This window comes from Myodes glareolus, chromosome 19 (genome assembly GCF_982192425.1).
Source record: "Myodes glareolus chromosome 19, mMyoGla1.1, whole genome shotgun sequence".
In the NCBI taxonomy this organism is placed as follows: domain Eukaryota; kingdom Metazoa; phylum Chordata; class Mammalia; order Rodentia; family Cricetidae; genus Myodes; species Myodes glareolus.
Window position 1 is genome coordinate 35,939,685 of NC_142044.1, and position 18,102 is coordinate 35,957,786.

Here is an 18,102-nt window from a genome sequence, read left to right on the forward strand (position 1 = left end):
CTGCTTCTCAGGTATACAGACAAGAAGTAGCCCTAAGCAGAGTCATGCCCTGCTGTCTTTGACGTCTGGACGTTAGGTCATCTCATCTCGGCCAGAAAATAAAATCCAGTGTCACCCCACCCCAGTGGTCTCATGATGTCCTGGAAACCTATTTGGGATTAGTGGGAACAAGACTGGCTTCTGATTATCCAAGTGTTCTCCTCTCCCCATGACCGTCATAATGCCTTCACGTCAAACCTGGTCCATTTTTTGTTGTGTTGTGTTGGGAGTTGAGTCCAGCGCACCATGCATGCTGAGCTAACAATTTAGCACTGAGCTATATCCCAAGCCCAGTCTCCTGACTGGAAAGTGGGTCCCTGACTGGCTTTCTTATTCTCACACAGTCCTCCTGAGCTTGGGTATAGGTACCCTGTCTGGAGTCAGTTAGAAACTCTTTGTACCCCAACCATGCTCCAATTGTCTCCTGTTTCCAGCCACTCAAGTCCCAGGTCCCTGGGACATAGGAGACTTCTCACTAGATGGGTGCACAATCTGGGCCCGGATCCCACCTCACCTGCTTCACGGACTGTGACGCAGAGCATACTCCCTTCACCACACCCCTCTCCCAAACACCAGGAGCCTAGAACTTGAGAGAGGCAAGTATGAGACCCCCTTGGAGACCAGCTCGGAAACGGTGGTCAGAGGATCATCTCCAAGAGAGCTCTGGTCCCCAGAAGGGTGAGCCTAGGAAACAAAGAGGCCTTGGCTGGGTGGCCCTAAGTTTGAGTTGCTTTGTATCTTTATTCTTAGCATCTTCCTTCATCCACCGGATGGGATTGGGGCCTTGCAGAGTCTGGGGCAGCAGGCAATGGACTCGGGACCAATCCTGGGCAGAGTCTTCGGCAGTCTGGAAGGTAGCCGTGGAAGCAGGAGCTGGGATGCTGGAGGCTGTGAGACTGGCCTTAGCTTTGACCCCACCATTGTCTAGTGGTGGTGTCTGTGTCACTTCCCCCCTCTGCATAAAAAACACAGAAGGCTGAAAACTAAAACTAGCTTCTTCTTTTGGGGTTGCAGTGGTCCGAGTGTCAGCCAGATACCTAAGTCCTGGCACATAGCGGGCAGTGGGCACTTCGTATTGCTCTGCTGGCCTGTGGTGTAGTTCAGAAGCCCTCCCTGTAGGGAGGGTTCTCTCCACTCCCTGTAGATAACAGTCTTGTTCTTGTTTCTCCATCTGCCTGTGATGGAGACTCTTCTGGTGGTGTCTTCAGAACATTAGTCTTTATGCTTTCTCTAGAGGAGCTTCTTCAGGAGACAAAATAAGGGAGGTGAGGAACAGCTCCTGGCTACCTTTCTGAGTGTTCAGTAGACACCACTGAACAGCCATAGGAAAGGCAAGCATCTGACATTCACACCGTTACACCCTAGCTGGAGTCCCTGGCAGACTTTGCTAATCAATCACAGCACGGTGGCCTCAGTTTGTCAATACAACACACTGGGCAGCCACATCCAACGGATCAATAGGAAATCAACTTGTCGGCCAGGTTCAGGTTGTGACCTCTCAGAGCCTTGACCTCTGTCCCTTGACAGAACACTGCTGCCTACGGCTCAGGCCCATTGGTCAGAGGCTGGGTGAGGGTGTGAGAGCCAGTGCTGAGGATTTGGTGGGGGCCCGAAGCCTTGGTGCTCCTGTGCATGCTGACCGCACCCACACTGCTGGGCTTGAATTCTTCTCCATGCTGGTGAAAGAGACCTCGGACAGTGGCCTGGAAGCCACTGGTGATGAAGCAGTAGACAATGGGGTCCATGCAGCTGTTGAGGCTGCTGAGGGTCACAGCCACATGGTAAGCCACGAGGCTCGTGTGGTGTGGCACGTTGGGCCATATTGCCACGGCCACCTGGCGGGCGTGGAAGGGTGTGAAGCAGACCAGGAAAATAACGAGCACTGTGAGCAGCAGTTGCATGGCCCGCATGCGGCGTTGGCGGCCCTGGCGTAGCAGGCCAGGTCGCGATAGCGCACACATGATGCGGCCTGTGAACATGCTGATGACCAGCAGCGGCAGCAGGAACTCCAGAACAGTCAGAGCAAAGACACGGCAACATGACCGTCCGCCAGTCTTCACGCCCAGTACAGACAGGGTCACGATGCCCGCTGCCAGCCACACAAAGATGCACACAGCCTTGGCGCAGGCCGGCTGGCGCCAGCGGCGAGAACCCTCAGGTTGTACAATGGCCAGGTAGCGGTCCACACAGATGCAGGTGAGGAAGAGGATGGAGCAATGCATGTTGAGGAAGTAGCCCAGGACGTGAGGGAAAGCACAACGGAGGCAGCCACGGGCACTGTAGAAGACAGCAAAGCGTGTGGGCAGAGACAGGCCCACCAGCAGGTCAGTCACCACCAGGTTGATGGTATAGATCACTGAAGGTGTCTTGGTCCGCGTGCGGCAGCAGAAGACATATAATGCTAGTCCGTTGAGCACCAGCCCGGCCAGGAAGATGGTGCCATGCACGACCATTAGCGCCAGCCACAGGTTGGGGAAGTCTTGGTGCAACTCCTCATCCAGCTGGGCAAACAGGTGGAAAAGGGGCACACTTCCATTGGTCCATGCTGCTGCAGTGGTATTGGGAGGCACAGCATCCCAGGGCCTCGTGGGGGATGCAGAGGGCATGGCAGTGGTCAGTGGACCCCCAGCCTGGAAGCAAGCAGACGAGTCATCCCAGGTATCTAGCATCCCCCGAACCATGCTTTTGTTTGACTCAGCTCTCTCCACTCCACCCAGACCCTGTCCATAGTGCATGAAGCAAGATGTTGAGGTTCCTGAGACCATCCTGGATGGACAGACCAACATTTGCCTGGAGGACTGTCCTCAGACTCCATGAGACTCCAGAGAAAAGAACACACAGGGCTGCTGTGTGAGTTCAGGGCAGCTTTTAACGTGTCCTAGCTGTGTCTCCTTAGGCAAGTCCTTTAGCTCCTGTGCTTTCTGTGCTACTCTATGCCACTGGAATCCCATTGCCTCTGGGAGCATTGCAGACATAGCTGGTGGATGATGAACCAGTCCTGCTGGGACAAAGACTCGCTGGCCCACGTGGGGGTTTAGAAGCTGCTTGCCTTGCCCCTGCCCCATACCCATTGTCAAGGCCCCAGCTCCTGGGCCTTGGTCTATTCTTACCTCTTCTCCAGTCAGCTCCAGATCACCACTCTGGACCCTCCCTGGAGAATGGGTGCTCAGTAGGCTATATGGGTGCTGAGAGCTGGAGCCAGGAGGCAGGTCCCAGCAGAAGCTGCCTAGCTGCCGGGCCTCCGGTGTGAGTCAAATAAACACTGAACTCTGTGCAGGGTGGCGTGGGGCGGGCAGGGGGCTGGGCTGGAGCTACCCGCTGTTTATGTTTCTGCCATAGTGTTTAACTCCGCTCTGATTTATCCCTTTATTTAAAGAGGAAGGGTTAACAGGATCCCAGCACCGCTCCCCCTGCCTCAGCAGGCTGACCCTCCAAATATGGACATTTTTGGGGTTTTTCAGGAGAAAGGAGCCTCTGGGAAGAGGCAGGGAGGAGGGCGGCACATGAAGCATTGCTGATGCCCACTGCTCCACCCCTTTGCAGGGCACAAGAAAACCCTTCCCACCCATAGGCTGACTCCCTGCGTCCCCCTTGTTAGCTGACTGCTGTAAACAGCCCAGACACTGTCCACTTTCAGGACCTGGACATATAGCCTCAGGCAGCAGGTTCCCTCTGGCCACCCCAACCTAGAATTAGCCACAGAGTCTCGCCTCCCAGTAGATGGGAGTTGAGGACCCAATGTCTATTCTAGCAGAGTTGATGCAGCCTTGACTTTGAAGGATGGGGTCTGGCAGGGCTGGTCGCCTCCTCTAGTTGCGGGCTCAGAGAGTTCAGTGCCTGCTGAGGTCATCCAGCATACCTTCTGTCCCAGAGACCCATACCCTGGACATCTACATCGAGGCTTCTAGGAGGAGCCTCTGCACTGCCTAAGACACAGGGTCCTTATCTTGGGCCCTCTAGGCAGAAGTGTTTGTTGAGTAAACTGTATGGCCTTCCTGTCACCATATGGTTCCAAGGCACTAGGCAGGGAAGAAGCATGGAAGGTATTCAGTGGACACAAGGGAGTATGGGGCCAGGACCTGGCACCTGGGGACTATGGGTTGTGCCTTAGGATCAAGGCCATGGGTAAGAACGTCTGTGGATTCTCCCCAGGCTCTGTCTACTCTGGCCTTGGGTGAATGTCACAATCAGAGACTTGTAATAAACATTACAGCGCTTCCTCTGGGAATCAGTCCCAGGGTGACGCCAGCCCTCAGGGTCCTGCGTCCCCAGAAATTCCCCAGGGCCATCTGTGATCACAAGAAATGCTATCAAGGTACTGGGACACAATAGCACAGTGGGACTCTGAGGTATCCTGAGCCTTGAGCCAGGAGCCGTGTTCAGAATTTCCCAGCGTCTAGTAGGGTGAGCACGGGTGGAGGCACACACCTGATGCTCCCCTCCAAGAATACTAGCCCTCACTTTGGATAAAGCTGTGTCTTGATCTTCATGTCTCAGAATTTGCTCACTGACTCATGATCTCAGTAAGTCAATGAGCCTTAGTTCCTGTCACACTCTGAGACTGGAACCTGCTCCTACACTGAGTCCCGACTCTTGTCGGACACTAAGCCCTGATCTCAGTAACATAAGAAGCCTCCGTTCATTGTAACACCCTGAGCCCAACCTTAGTCAAACATTGAGCTCTACTGGGTGTGGTGGTTCACACCTTTATTCCAGCACACAGGAGGGAAAAGCAGAAAGATCACTATGAAATGGAGGCTAACCTGGTCTATAGAGCTTCATGACAGTCAGAGCTACATAAAGAGACACTGGCTTTTGTTTGTTTGTTTGCTTGTTTTGTTTGAAGAGCTCTGTTCCCTCTCTGAGCCTGGGTCCTGATTACACGCTGGGTGGGACTTGATCCCACAGATACAATGAGCCCCCATCCTAACTATACACTGTGTAAATGGAGGGTTTCGGCACCAGATGTATAAACTGAGGGCAAGACCGCTCCATGGTATGATTGAGGGCAAGGTTTTTATTGTGGATATGAGGGAGAGTACAGCCAGAGGCATCTGGAAAAGTCCAGAGCAGACAGAGAAAGTAGTAAACCATACATGTCCAGCAGACTGGACGGGACCATGGAAGGAGAGAGCTGGAAAGTGAGAGATGAAGACAGAGAACATGGGGGAAGGAGACCGAGAGAGGGGGCCAAGAGAGAAAGCAAAAGACACAGTTGAAATAGTAGGGTTATAAGGGAATGAGAAGCTAGGAGAGGGAAGCCCATGAGCTGTGGAAGTTTAGGGTATGTGTTGGGTAAGAAGCGTTGAGAAGAGACAGGATGCTAGCATGGACCCTGTAACAGGTACTTGTGATGCTAAGACAGCCTGGGGGCCAGCATGCACTTTGGTATACTAATAGGCACCACGCGTATCCATTTGTCCCAAATTGCTTTTGGATTTGGCATTCATCGATTCCCAAGCCCCTAAATGCAATAAGACCAATCTCTGTCACACCCTGCCCTAGTTACATCTTGAACCCTGATCCTGCATGAATGGCGCCTCCCGACTAGACACACATCTCTGTTGTAGTCAGAGCCACAGAAGGAACCCTGATCCCCACCATGCCCTCATTCTCCACTCAAGGAACACAAGTCTTGATTCTGTCTTATTCTGAATCTTGATCCAGGTCATTCGAATCCTGGTCCAGGACAGAGTTACATACTGCTCCCTGATCCCAGCTACACATTGATCGTGTCCTTCTCTAAGACCTTGTCTTGTTTGTTCATCGAGTTCTGGTTCTGTCCACAGCTGGGGCCTCACACTGGCATGCTCCTCCTGCCTACAGCTGCTTCTGTACCCATTATGACATCCAGCCCTCATCCTCCCTTAGGCACTCCCCTAGTTCCAGCTTCTTCTCACAGTGAAGTCCTCACTGCATCATTAAGTGCTCATTCACAGACCCCCGCCCCAATCCCGATAGAGAGGCCTTTGGTGGGTATGTGTCCTGGGGAAGTCTGGAAGAGGACACACAGACAGATCTGGCCTTTGAGGAAGAGGGAAGCTGCAAGCCAACAGGTCACAGAGTCTTGTCTGAGTCTAACAGTCACATCTTCCCCAAGGAAGGAGAAGGCTTCTATTGGGGCCACTATGCCCCTTTACCTCCATTGTGGCCTATACTGTTTGGGGGCAGAAGAGCCTTCTCTGGGCCTCATCAAAGAGTGAGCACATGTGATGGAGGCTGCATGCTGTACCTTCCCCGTAGTCTGAGCCTTTAAGGACTATGGGTTGTAAGAGGCCAGCACAGACCTGCCTTCCTGCTAAAGCCTGCAGGATAGGTAAGGTTGGCTTCTTGATTTTGCATCCATTGCCTTATCCATTGCTCACTTTTGTAGACCCCTCAGGGTTGCACTAAGGGTGGAGATGGGGGCCTGCTGCTGGTTTTTGTCCACAGTTGTACCCTCCCTATCTACCAGCTGAGCAAGGCTGCCATCTCTGCCAGGAAGCCCCTTGTCCCTATCTCATCCCATCACCACACTCTATGGAACTGTGTACTTTAAATGCACTCTGCCTCCACCAAGCTCTCGCAAGTCACTCCACCTTGAAGAGTCAAGACTCTGGGGACCTAGATAAATGAAGGAAGTGCAGCAGGGAGGCTCAGAGGTGTTGTGTGGCTCAGGGAAAAATGACCACGGCGTGCACAAGAGAACCACACAGTTACTGTGAGCGTGCTGAAGGATTCTGAGTGGCCACGTCAGCCTTCCCAGGATTTCTCGGCACTTTTAGGAAGCTTCCAGGGGCAGAGTGAACCTCTTCTCAAGTCACTTGACTCTGTTTCCTCCCTCAAGGCCATGTTGATATACTATGCCCAGAACACTGATAGGGGTGGCCACCTCTGTTGTTTACAGTTTCTGAGCACATAGCCACAGATTACTTGAGCCTAGGATTCCATATTGGGCACCAGAGACTTATTATTTCTCTCCTCAACCTGTGAGTGGTGAGTGGTTTATCTGGCTTTTTCTTAGGCTCTGCACAAACCCACTCTGATGTTTGCATGTGGCCCAACAGCTGCTCTTCTGCGGGCTGGCTGCCCTGCCTGGTTCCACAGGGGACCAGGAAGCTCAAGGGTGACTCTGGATCCTGTTCCACCTGACTTTCTGTGCCAGGCTTGGGAGGGGCAGCCATTGAGGTGCTCTTGGCATTGGCTGGGAATGAGTATGAGTACTCCATAGCCACAAGGCAGCAGTAGCTTTTATAGGAGAGACAAGCCATGTGCTCAGGGTCACATTGCATGAAAACCGTAACCCTGAAGATCTGAGTTGTGTTGGGTAGGACTGAGAGCCACGCAGGGAGCAGGAGGGCTAGTTTCAGCAACTGGGTGGTTCTTGGGGCCCCAAGATCACAGGTATATGTTTAAATCTGTGAGGGGTCAGCCTGCAACCCTAATAAAGACACACATGGCCTTGTAAGGTCAAGAGAGCCAGGGCTGAAGAAGCACCTGCCTGTTTATTTTACATCATGAATTTTGAAACAGTCACACTCTAGTCCAGGTTGAACTGGAACCTACCATATAAGTACAGGCTAACCTTGAACTCACAGCAATCCTCCAGCCTTAGCTATTCAAGTGTTGAGATTGCATGTGTGAACTACTCTGTTGGGCGTGGGTAGCATCCTCTTTAGATCCAGCATCAGTTGTTTTCAGTTGTCCTGAGCTGCCCTTTGGTTCCTCCTCATTCAGTCCAGCGTAAGGATCAGACTTGCCCTGGGTCACCTGGCAGCTCCCTGAAACACTATTTGGACATTCAGACCCTCTAATCCAGTTTTTCTGGGAGCAGACTGAGCACTGAGGAGAATAGGCCCCGGGTTGTATCTTGCTACTTCCACAGAGTCATCATCTGGGAACATTTAGCTGAGTCCTTGACCTTAATGGGAATGCCACATGTTTTGGGAGATCACTGGCAACACTTGGGGGTCCTGATGTTCCTAAACGTGTGTTCCTGCCATCCTAGTTCCTTGCTCACCTCTAGCCTGGACAACTTCAGCTTCACCAGTCTTTGATACCCTGCTTTGTCAATTCAGCCTTTCTAGGGCTGCTGGGAAGTGCCAATGGGGCAACTGCTTACTTCTTCGGAGTCTAGACCTTTAGCCTGGCATGCACGGTCTCTGTATCTGTTGTTCTCCATCCCAGGCATGCTGCTCTTTGCACCTGAGTTGACTGGTAGAGTCTTTACATAGTCTCTTCCCTGTGCCTGAGGCACCTGATGACCTTGGGACTCACAGTTCCTACCCCACACAACTCTGCCTGAGCCCCCTTAAATCCCTGGTACCATGGACACCCCTCCCTGGGAAGAGAGCAATATAGCCCCATAATTCTTTGGTACCTGTGAGAATACTTCTAAGGATCTCACTACCACCTCCCAAGGGAACCCCAAATAGGTGCTGTTGGCCCAGTTTTTGTTGTTAAGAGACTAGGGTTTGGAAGGGTTTATTTTGGGGTTCAGCAGTAGGGGTAGAAGTGCTAGGTTTAAATTCTGCACTCTTTAGCCCTCAGATACATGCTCTGTTAGGGCTGGGTGTACAGCAGCCCAGGTCTGTGCCTGCTCTGTGTCAAGTGAGTAGAGGGGATCTGGCTCAGCCACCTATTGTACCCTGCAGGCTGCAGGTACAGCTGGGAACTGTGCAGGCATTGGATCCCGCTGAACTCCAGCACTGGGGCCTTAAGGGATGTAGGCTGAGGTGGTCCCTCCTCATACAGCTCACAGCAGGAGTGAAATCAGGGCCATGAGCCGTGTCTAAGGGGATAGTGAAGGAGAAGGCTGGGCAAACACATTCGAAGTCCTGAGATAGGAACCCCTTGTGTGGCTCAAAACTTTGTGAGAAGCCAGAGCAATCTAGGTACATGGTGGCCTTGGTTTTGGCTAGATCTATGGAAGGAGTCTTACCCAGACTTCTTTGGACTTGCTTCACCTTCCTCCTCAGGGGGTGCTGCTGGAGCACCCCACTTCCCTTGTTCGTTCTCTTTGCAGCAGTCCCATGGTGCAACAGGGTTATGTTCACCTGCCTCCCTGTTTTTATTTGTGTGGTATCTGGCTGGACTGGAACTAGTAAGGGTGTGGCCTAGGTGACCTGCGTCAGAAAAACTGTGGAGAATGCAAATGAACGCTTCTGAAAGACCCCTCTGAAGTTGGGTGTGGGGGCACATACCTGCAATCCCAGAAGTTGGGAGACAGAAGCAGGGGGATCACTGTGAGTTTGAGGACAGTCTGAGCAGCACGGTGAGCCTTTGAGTTCACATGAGCTACGTGCGACCCTATCTTAAAAACTAAACCAACCAACCAACCAACCAACCAACTAACCAACCAACCAGTCAACCAGTCAACCAAACCAAGAACTGTCAAACAAAACAAATCAACACACCTCTTTCCACCCTCCGAACAGAAACCCGCTGGAAATGGGTCTGATGTGCATAATTCTAACGTTGCACTGGAAACTGAGGCAGGAGGATTGTTGTGATTTTGAGATCAACCTAAGCTATATAAAGAGGGCAGCCTGAGATTTAGAACGAGGCCTTGCCTCAAAGCAGACAGGAAAGACCCTCCCAGTCCTCTCTCAGCCTCTGTTTCCCCTCTGGCCGTCTGGGGTTACCGATAGCCACCCCAGATCACACCAGCTTGTGTAGGATGGAAGAAGTCCCCTGGGGGCTCCCAGGAGAAAGCATGGCTTCCTTCACTCTGACAGTGCTGGCAGCGTGACCTCAGTGCTGAAGCTTAGCCAGGCAGCCCCTGGGGGGTCGGAAGTCCCTGGTGGCCTGCTGTGGAGGGCAGATTAAGGTGGGCAGTGGCAGGTACTCCTGCGGGCCATGCATTCCCGCCGACACCGACCTCTGTCTCAGTCCTGCCTGAGGCTACCCAGCTGCTCCAGTCTGTCCCGCCAGGCACTCTGGCCACCAGCCAGTTCCCAGCCAGCCAGCCCCCTCGGGACCCTGCTCCACTGCCTTCTCACAGGGCAGCTACATCAGGGTAAGCCCAGCTGGGAAGCATCAGCTTTGAGGCTGTGTTGTGGGGCTGAGCGGACAAATCCAGCAAAGGGCCTCAGTTTCCCCACTTCTAAAAGGGCAGAGGAAGGAGCTGGGCTAGAGCAAAGGCCTCGATCCAGAAGAGAAGTTGTCTCCTGGATGCTGCCTCAAGCCTTGTCCCCTCCTGGTGCTAGTGACTGGGGACCCAGAGCTCATCAAATTCACGTTGGTCACTCTTCATTTCCTAACCTCATCTGAGGGACCACACCGCTGCCTTGGCAGGAGAGGAAACCAAACTTTGGCTCTGGACACGGCAGCAGATGGGAAGCCAGTGCTGACCAAATGGGTGATCAATTTCATGAATGAAACCCAGAGTGGGTGAGGTGGGCAAGGGTCACTGATGGGGCAGGGAGGGTGCCGTTTCCACCCCCTTCCCCTCTGGGGCTCACTTTCCATCTAGGTGATTGCCTCTGTGGCAGAGGGCTGTGAAGTGGGCTTTTGCTTCCTGGGACTGCTTCTCTTCCCTTCCCCTCTCTTCTCCCTAAGTCACCTGCCTGGGTAATGAGGGTACACTGAACCATGCTACCTGCCTGGGGATACAGGAGGGAACGATGCCTGGGGAACTCACCGGCTCTTGCTGTGCCTTCCTCTGTGCGCGGAGCCTGGGCTCTGAAGCTCCAGGTCTGTGACCAACGGACAGTGCCTTCCCAGGGCCTGACGTCAGGCCAGCCAGCTGCTTTTGGACACAAGCAGAGGGGTGGGTGGGGTGGGGGCGGAGCGGTCTCCTTCCCCACCCCTGCTGGCAGTCTAGAGGAGCTGGGGCCACAAGGAGCCTAGGGGGTCAGAAATACCACACCTCCCCTAGATGGAGGGGTGGGTGAGCGGCAGCTGTTCAGACCAGGAAGAATGAAGGGGGGGGGCAGGGTTGGCTTATGGCCCAAGGCTGTGCGTTGTCTTAGAACAGCTAGGCCAGTCTCTGAGAGAGGAGAGATTTGCAAGGTGGGTCCTGCCCCGGCAGGTTGGGACTCAGGGCATCCATCCAGGCAGGTGTAGCCACAGACTGCTGGCAGAGGAAGGTCTCTGGGCAGGGCAAGGGCTGAACGTCACTGGGACTAAGGCTGTGGAGGGCTGTTTGCTCTGCTGCTAGGGAGTTCTCTCTAGTCCTCTGCTCCTCATGTCTATCATCCTTGTCAATCACACCACCATGCTTCCCTGAGTACCCACTTAGCAGTCTTTCTGACACTGCAGACCCAGGGGGGCTGTGCACAGGAGCTCCAAGGCCCCCAGAGCCCACACTGGGTGTGATAAAGACTATAGGAAGAAGCAGGTGCCTCATGGCAAGCCCAGGAGAGGAATGAGGGCAGGGCTCTAGAGTGGGTAGAAGGTGGTATAACAGGAGGGGGCTGCCTGGATGGGCAGAAGGAGGGGAACCATTCTAGAAAGGGGCAGCTGAACAGTCAGGGTCTGTAGAGCAGAGACCCGGAGAGTGTGATGGGGCTGGGAGGGAGCCGACACTTCCACACCGAGTCTCAAGGTTCCAGAAGCATGGCGGTGGCTCTGATCCTCTGGGAAATGAAAGGTTCCAGAAGCATGGTGTAATCCCCCAGCCTCAGTCTGCACTCACCGTTATAGTCTCTGAATTTCGTTGTATCTATCCCATATAGGCAAACTGAGACCCAGAGAAGTGCAGGAGCCCATGGCTTTCCAGACGGCCTCCCTTAGGTCAGCGCTGGCTTCTGGTTGTGGAGGCAGGCCTTCAGGCTTCTGTGAGGCTGCAGGGCTGAGGGGTAGGCACTTAATGTCACTTCTGTGGGCAGGGCCTGATTGGCAGGCAAGAACAGGGCCTGAGGCTGGAGGAGCTCACATTTCACCAGCTGGCCGGGGGGATCCCAGAAAACCATGCTCCTTCCCTAGAGGTCAGTGCCCACCTGCTCTTCTACACTTGGGTATCCTGGCCAGTGGCTGGGACTTTCTATACCTGGGATGCCCAGGTACAGCCTGGCTCCATTGTTCCTATCTCTGCCGTGTCTCCACATTGGGACAGCACGGAAAGGGGGTGTGCTGTTCTCACCTCCGTGGTGCCCTTCCACCTCCGGAGAGCTCCTGGGTGGAGCCTGTCCTATCACTTGGCAGGTTGTACAGATCTGAGGGAAAGGGTGGTCCTGAGGCTGCAGAGGCCAGAGTAGCCTCAGTGGAGCTCTTGGCTGCTGCCTTGCTTCCTGAACCTTGTCTGAGGTGTGACATAGGTGCCTGGGTGCCTGGGTCATAGGTGACAGGCCTGGAGCATGGGTGATGGCAGGGAGAGGCTGGAGCAAGGAGACAGTTCTCCAAAGTGTGGAATCGTAGGGCAATGTGAGTCTCTGGGGCAGCACAGCCTTTATAGGGAGGGAAGGAGAGACTTAACTATCCTTGATCCCTAGGGGCTGAGTGGACCTCAAAAGGGCTGAGGAGGTTTCAGGGGGTCTCAGAGTGATCCGGTCCTGAGCAAGGTAATCTGAGAGACAGCAACACACGCTCGACTTTGGCTTGTATTGAGGTACCATGACACCAACAGGGGCAGTTGGGAGACTCTACTCAACTGATCCACTGCTGGGGTGTGACTTTCCATCTGAAAACTTAATCTAAGGGTCCATCGTTCAGCAAGAAATATAGAATGAAGCTGGGCGGAGATGGCATACACCTTTAGCCCCAGTACTTAGGAGGCAGAGGCAGACAGATACCTGCAAGTTCAAGACCAGCCTAGTTTCCAGAGCAAGTTTTTAGACAGCTAGGGCTATGCAGAGAAACCCTGTCTCAAAAAACAAAAGAAAGAAATGCAGAATGAGGCACCCACAGTGGTGTCAGTCAGGCATGGGCCAGCTGCTGGGCCTCAACCTTCAAGCCTTCTGAAGGGCTGCTGGGTTCCATTCTCAGGGAGGACAAATAGCAGAAGTCTCCTGTCCGAGGGTGCATAGTTAGAAAGAGGAGAGCCAGGCCTGGAGTCTGTCTGTTCTGTCAAACTGCCAGTCAAACATGGAGCCAAAGCCCACTGTGCTTTCTTCACAGAAGCTTCAGGAACAGCTCCAGGCATGGTACCTGGGCAAAGTGTGGGCTTCTGTCTCTTCCAGAGTGGCCCGTGTACCACTCCGAGTTGGCTGGACTTCAGCTCCCTTGGCCGAACTCGACCAGGGTCAGGAGTTGGCCAGATCCCCCGCAGGGCCTGGATCTGTTTTCTATTTCCGACCTGTCTGGCCTCTGATGCTCCCGTGAGACCAGGACAGCTGAGTCTGTGGGACGGCACAGTGGATCCATGGTACAGCTGGAGCTGCTCTCTTCACCTCATTGCCTTGCTGTATGTTCCGAGTGGGGATGCTGTGCATTGCCCTGGCATCACCCTTGAGGGGTACTAGGGGGTGTGGTGGGAATGGGAAAAGGGATGCTGTTGGCCTGGATGGCCACTTTCTGGAAGGCTGGTGACAAATGCCTGGGATGGACTGGTAGGCAAGACACTCAGAGTCAAGTGACTGGGAGGGGCCACCCCTCTCCTCCCAGCTGATGAGCAGTCAGACAAGGTGAGCCCAGTAGGGGTTGCAGGTCAGACTCCATGTACCCCTGTCCAGGATCCTGAATCCAAACTGCAGTGGAGTAAAGAAGAAATGAAGCTGGATTAACGCCTTGCCCAGCATCTGACCTGCCAGAGCTGAGGGTCCTCAGAGAGACCCTCTCACTTTGGATTATGGCCACAGCTTGCTGAGGACCATGATGGATTTAACAAAGGGCTCCCTAGAACTTGTAGTACTCTACAATGGGCCCTGTGTACATCTTGCTTTCTTTCTAGGCTCTACCCCAGACTCCGAGGTGCACAGAGCTCCAATGTTTCTAGAATTGTCTGGGGGATTTGACTGTCTTTTGGGTTTTAAGGAATTATTTTATTTTTAAATTGTGTGTGTGTGTGTGTGTGTCTGTCTGTCTGTCTGTCTGTGGGGGAGGTATGTGTCCCTAAGTGCAGGTGTCCTCAGAGGCCAGGGGAAGGTGTTGGATGCCCTGGATCTGGAGTTTCATGTGGTTGTGAGTTGTCTGTTATGGATGCTGGGGACTGAACTTGGGTCCTCTGAAAGGACAATGCATGCTCTTCGCTGTCCATCCCCATTGGTCACTTTTCACGGAGGAGGAGAACAAGCCCTGGAGGTGAGGAGCTGCTCCGTCGTCTTTCACCAGGACACAAAGCCTTGCTTACAGGGAGAGCTACGGGTTGTCCCCCAATAAGGCCTGTTCTATCCTGAGGGTGCCCAGAGCCACTCATCTCTCTGGATGCCTCTCAGGAGTTTGGCTCTATCAGCAGTGCTGGCTCTATTTAGTCTCCCCACAGCTCCCAGTCATGGACCTTTTCTGTCCCTAGCTTCATGGACAAGTAGCTCCAGGACAACCAACCTGTGTGTCATCAGGGGGTCTTTATTCTCTTTCCAGCTGAGTCAGCCTCTTTTTCTTCCCTGCTCCCTTCTCCTCTTTTCCCTTCTCTTCCATGAGGTCCCGAGAGTCTAAAACCAGGGCTCAATTTCCAGCTGTAGAGCCTCAATTGGCTCAATGAAAAGAGAATAAATAAGAGACCCCTCTGTCTTGGTAACCTCCAGGGGCAATGTGAAAGGTCAGAGCTCAACCTGTGATAGGTGTTCATTGCATGACCAGGATCAAGACTCATGTTGTGACGGGGATCAAGGCTCAGTGTACAATCAGAGATGAATGTTTGAACAGAGTCACAGAGCGTAAGCAAGATCAGGGCCCAGAATATTATCCAGACAAGAGCTTAGTGTGTGGTCAGAACCAGGGTTCCGTATATGAGCATGATCATATTGCTCAGTGTGCAAATAAGAGCAAGGGTCTCACTAGGTGACCAGGCTTAGAACTCAGGACATAATCAAGATTAGGGCTCAGAGTATGAGCAAGAGCAGAGCTCAGTATGTGGCAAAGGTCAGACTTTAGCTTGGGATCAGGAGCACTACTCATCGTTTAACTGGTTCAGGTATTGTTCTTATACAATCCTAGGGCTTGGGAGGCTGAGGTAGGAAGACTGTTGCAAGTTCAAGGCCAGCCTGGTACACAGACTTCCAGGTCATGTCAGGAGGACAGAGACCAGGCCTACAAGGTGTTTGGATGGTGGTGGCTGGGAAGGAGTGAGGAGACAGGGAGGCAGGTCTCCAGGCTGTCAGATAACCCGCCATGGTTGAGGTATATTCTAATCGCCAGCAGGCAACCTGTGTCACCCAGCCAGCTCCTGGCCCCAGGTGACTTCAGGAAAGCAGTGGCCGTGGGCCTCTGTTGATGGTGAGGGTCACACTAAATGGTCTGTTGTCCCTTGAGGATGACTTTGCATGGGCCCTTCCTCTAACCGTTTTTTGAAAAAGCGCCTCATGGCCACACTAAGTACTCATCCTGGACCCTGTGACTCAGGCTTCTCTCTATGGGGCGTTCAAGCTGGTTTGTGATGGGAAGTGGCCAGCAGACCACAAAGCCAGGAGGTCACCACACCGATGCTAGCCACAGTAGTCTGACCCCGCAGGGGTGAGGAATACATTTACTACAGTAAGAGACATTCCTGCTCCAAGATGAACTGAAACAAGTTGGGGGTGTGAAGGGTCCAGGCGCAAGCCTGCGGTGAACTTAACCCACCAAGAATCCAGCCTCCCATTGTGTGAAACCAACAATCAGCATGAAGAGACTTGACTTCTTATCTACCTGTCCTCTTTGTTTTTTCTTTTTTTATTTTTGAGATTTCTCTGTGTAACCTGGCTGTGTTAAGCCTGAGGACTCTGATCCGTTGGAGGAGACAAGAAGGAAATGACTGGGTTGCGGGGACACGCGGGGAAGGCAGAAGCAGGTCGCTTAGCCTCGGTTCCCCCTGCACAACGAAGTCAGCAACATTTGGGGTGGTAGGAGGAGTAGCAGAGACGATGGATGGTCTTCAGTGGGTCCCTATACTGTGCAGCTGTGGCTGGAGGGATACCACATGCCCTCAGGCACCTTGGTTCAGCACAGGACGCAGTGGAAGAAACACTGATGCATGTGCTTCGCTAGAAGCTCCAGAGTGACTCTGATGTGCGGATGGGAGGCTGGGGAAGGGTGACCTCTGAGCTGGACACAGAGATGTTGACCAGAGAGGACCCTGGCTTAACTATCATCACCTCTCAGGAACTGTGAGCATCCTCTGGGCACACACCATCGGTCTCATTCATTCACTCGCTCATTCATCAACAAGCATCTTTACAGTTCCTCAATCCTTGTAGATAATTCTTTTTCCCCACTGTAAACTTTGCAGGGATTCAACCCTGTCCAGATAGCTTGCCTGGGCCTCATCTCCGGAGCAGGTTTGTTTACGGTCTGCTGACGACTCTTCTTCTGCTGCCTTTGGTGTTTACATGGGCACGGAGACCTGTCATAGGAAATCCAAGGGCAGGAAGGAGGTGGACAAGGCAGGCCCCCCCCTGACATGAGGATTCTGGGGCTTGTCCAGACCCATCGCTGGCGCACAAAGACGACCTAGGGTAGAGAGCATTGAAGGACAGGAACAGAATGGAGATGTGGCTCTAATCTCCTTAGGTCCCAGTCTGTTAAGGGGAAAGAGCCCAGGCAGGCTTTTTTGGAGAAGGGGGCATGGGATTGGTTGCTTGTGAAGATAAAGGTAAAGAGCCACTGGGCATGGGGCACCGGGCACTTCCCAGCTCTGGACTGAAAGCAGCTACACAGTGACTTGGCTTTCCTGGGTGAGTGTGGCCTGAGTGTAGGATGCACACTTTGTCATCCCTACCACCAGTCTGTGTGACCTTGGGCACCTCACCTAACTCTCTGTTGCTTCTGTTTCCTCATCTCTCCAGGAGTAGCTGCAATGCGTTGAGCCCACAGGGCTGAGTTGCAAGAGAAGATCTGTTAAGAACAGGCTGGCGAGGTGGCTCAGAGGTTAAAAGCACTGGTTGTTCTACCAGAGGTCCTGAGTTCAGTTTCCAGCAACCACATGATGGCTCACAACCGTCTGTAATGAAATCTGGTGTCCTCTTCTGGCCTGCAGGGATACATGCAGGCAGGATGCTCTATACATAATAAATCAATTAAAAAAGAAAGAGAGACAATCTTTTAAAACAGGGATGCATGACCCTCAGCCAGTCCAAGGGTCAGGGCCCAATAATCCAATAGAATTCTGTCTGCAGCAGGCTGGAAGCTAGATGAGGGCACCCCAAGCCAAACTGTGTCCTATTGTACCTCAATCTGACTCTGAGGAAAACTGTCCCCAAAACCTTTTGATGGTGTAATCTGCAGGAGGGCAAGCACATCTGGTTTCCAGCAGGGAAAACTGTTTCTGGCCGCTGAGTCTCTCTGAGGGAGCTCGGTGACTTCTCAGGGCAGGGTGCTCACTGACTCATTCGGTGCTAAATTCTGGAACCTGATTTCATCTGCTTCCTCTGAGTCAGAGAAGATGGTGGCCTAGCCTGAGCTCGCAGGGTCCCTGGCTCCTGCTCTGCCCTAACTCCTTCTCACAGTGTCACCCAAGTGCAGAAGATGGGGAACTTGGGTGGCATTCGGGAGCTCAGAGATTGGTTTTGCTTAGACGCTTCCTGCTCTGTCTGGAGAGAGGAAAGATGAGGCAGGACATGTGTCTGGCCCCGAGTCTGGCACTGAGCCTGGCACACGATGGACACTCAGCAGTTGCCGGCTATAACTCCAGGCCCATGACTAACACATCCCTCCCCGGCCCCTGACGGTCTTCCCACTTTTTGGGGAGAGCCAAGTAAGGCATATCAGATGGCACATGTAGCCTCATGACATCTTGCTAGGATGCCAACTGTGTGGTGCCACCCTGCTCTGCTATGCCTAGCTGCCAGCACACACCCTTCATACTCCTGTACCTTACAGGCACTGTTCCTGTGGCCTGAAGTCTCCAGTGTGTCCCAAGCTAATGTCACCAAGAGTCATGGGTTAACATGAGAACCATCTTTAGATGATACTGGATGATCCAGGGTGCTCGTGCCCCAGCTTTGTTGGTGATGCCTTTTCGAAACCAAGGACTGCATGGATATTCTTGGTGAACAGTGTTTTATGGTT

The 18,102-nt window shown here is 53.1% G+C and overlaps 1 protein-coding gene across 1 annotated transcript; it reads right to left on the reverse strand.

Moving 5' to 3' along the window:
* Positions 1–241: 241 nt before the first annotated feature.
* Gpr20 (G protein-coupled receptor 20) lies at positions 242–10,740 on the reverse strand. The gene is made up of 2 exons (XM_048457311.3): positions 10,661–10,740; positions 242–2,669 (listed from the first exon to the last, which is right to left on the reverse strand). Exon 2 carries the CDS (start codon positions 2,643–2,645, stop codon positions 1,578–1,580), a length of 1,068 nt encoding a protein of 355 aa, XP_048313268.3. The 5' UTR covers positions 2,646–2,669; positions 10,661–10,740; the 3' UTR covers positions 242–1,577.
* Between the last annotated feature and the right edge of the window lie 7,362 nt (positions 10,741–18,102).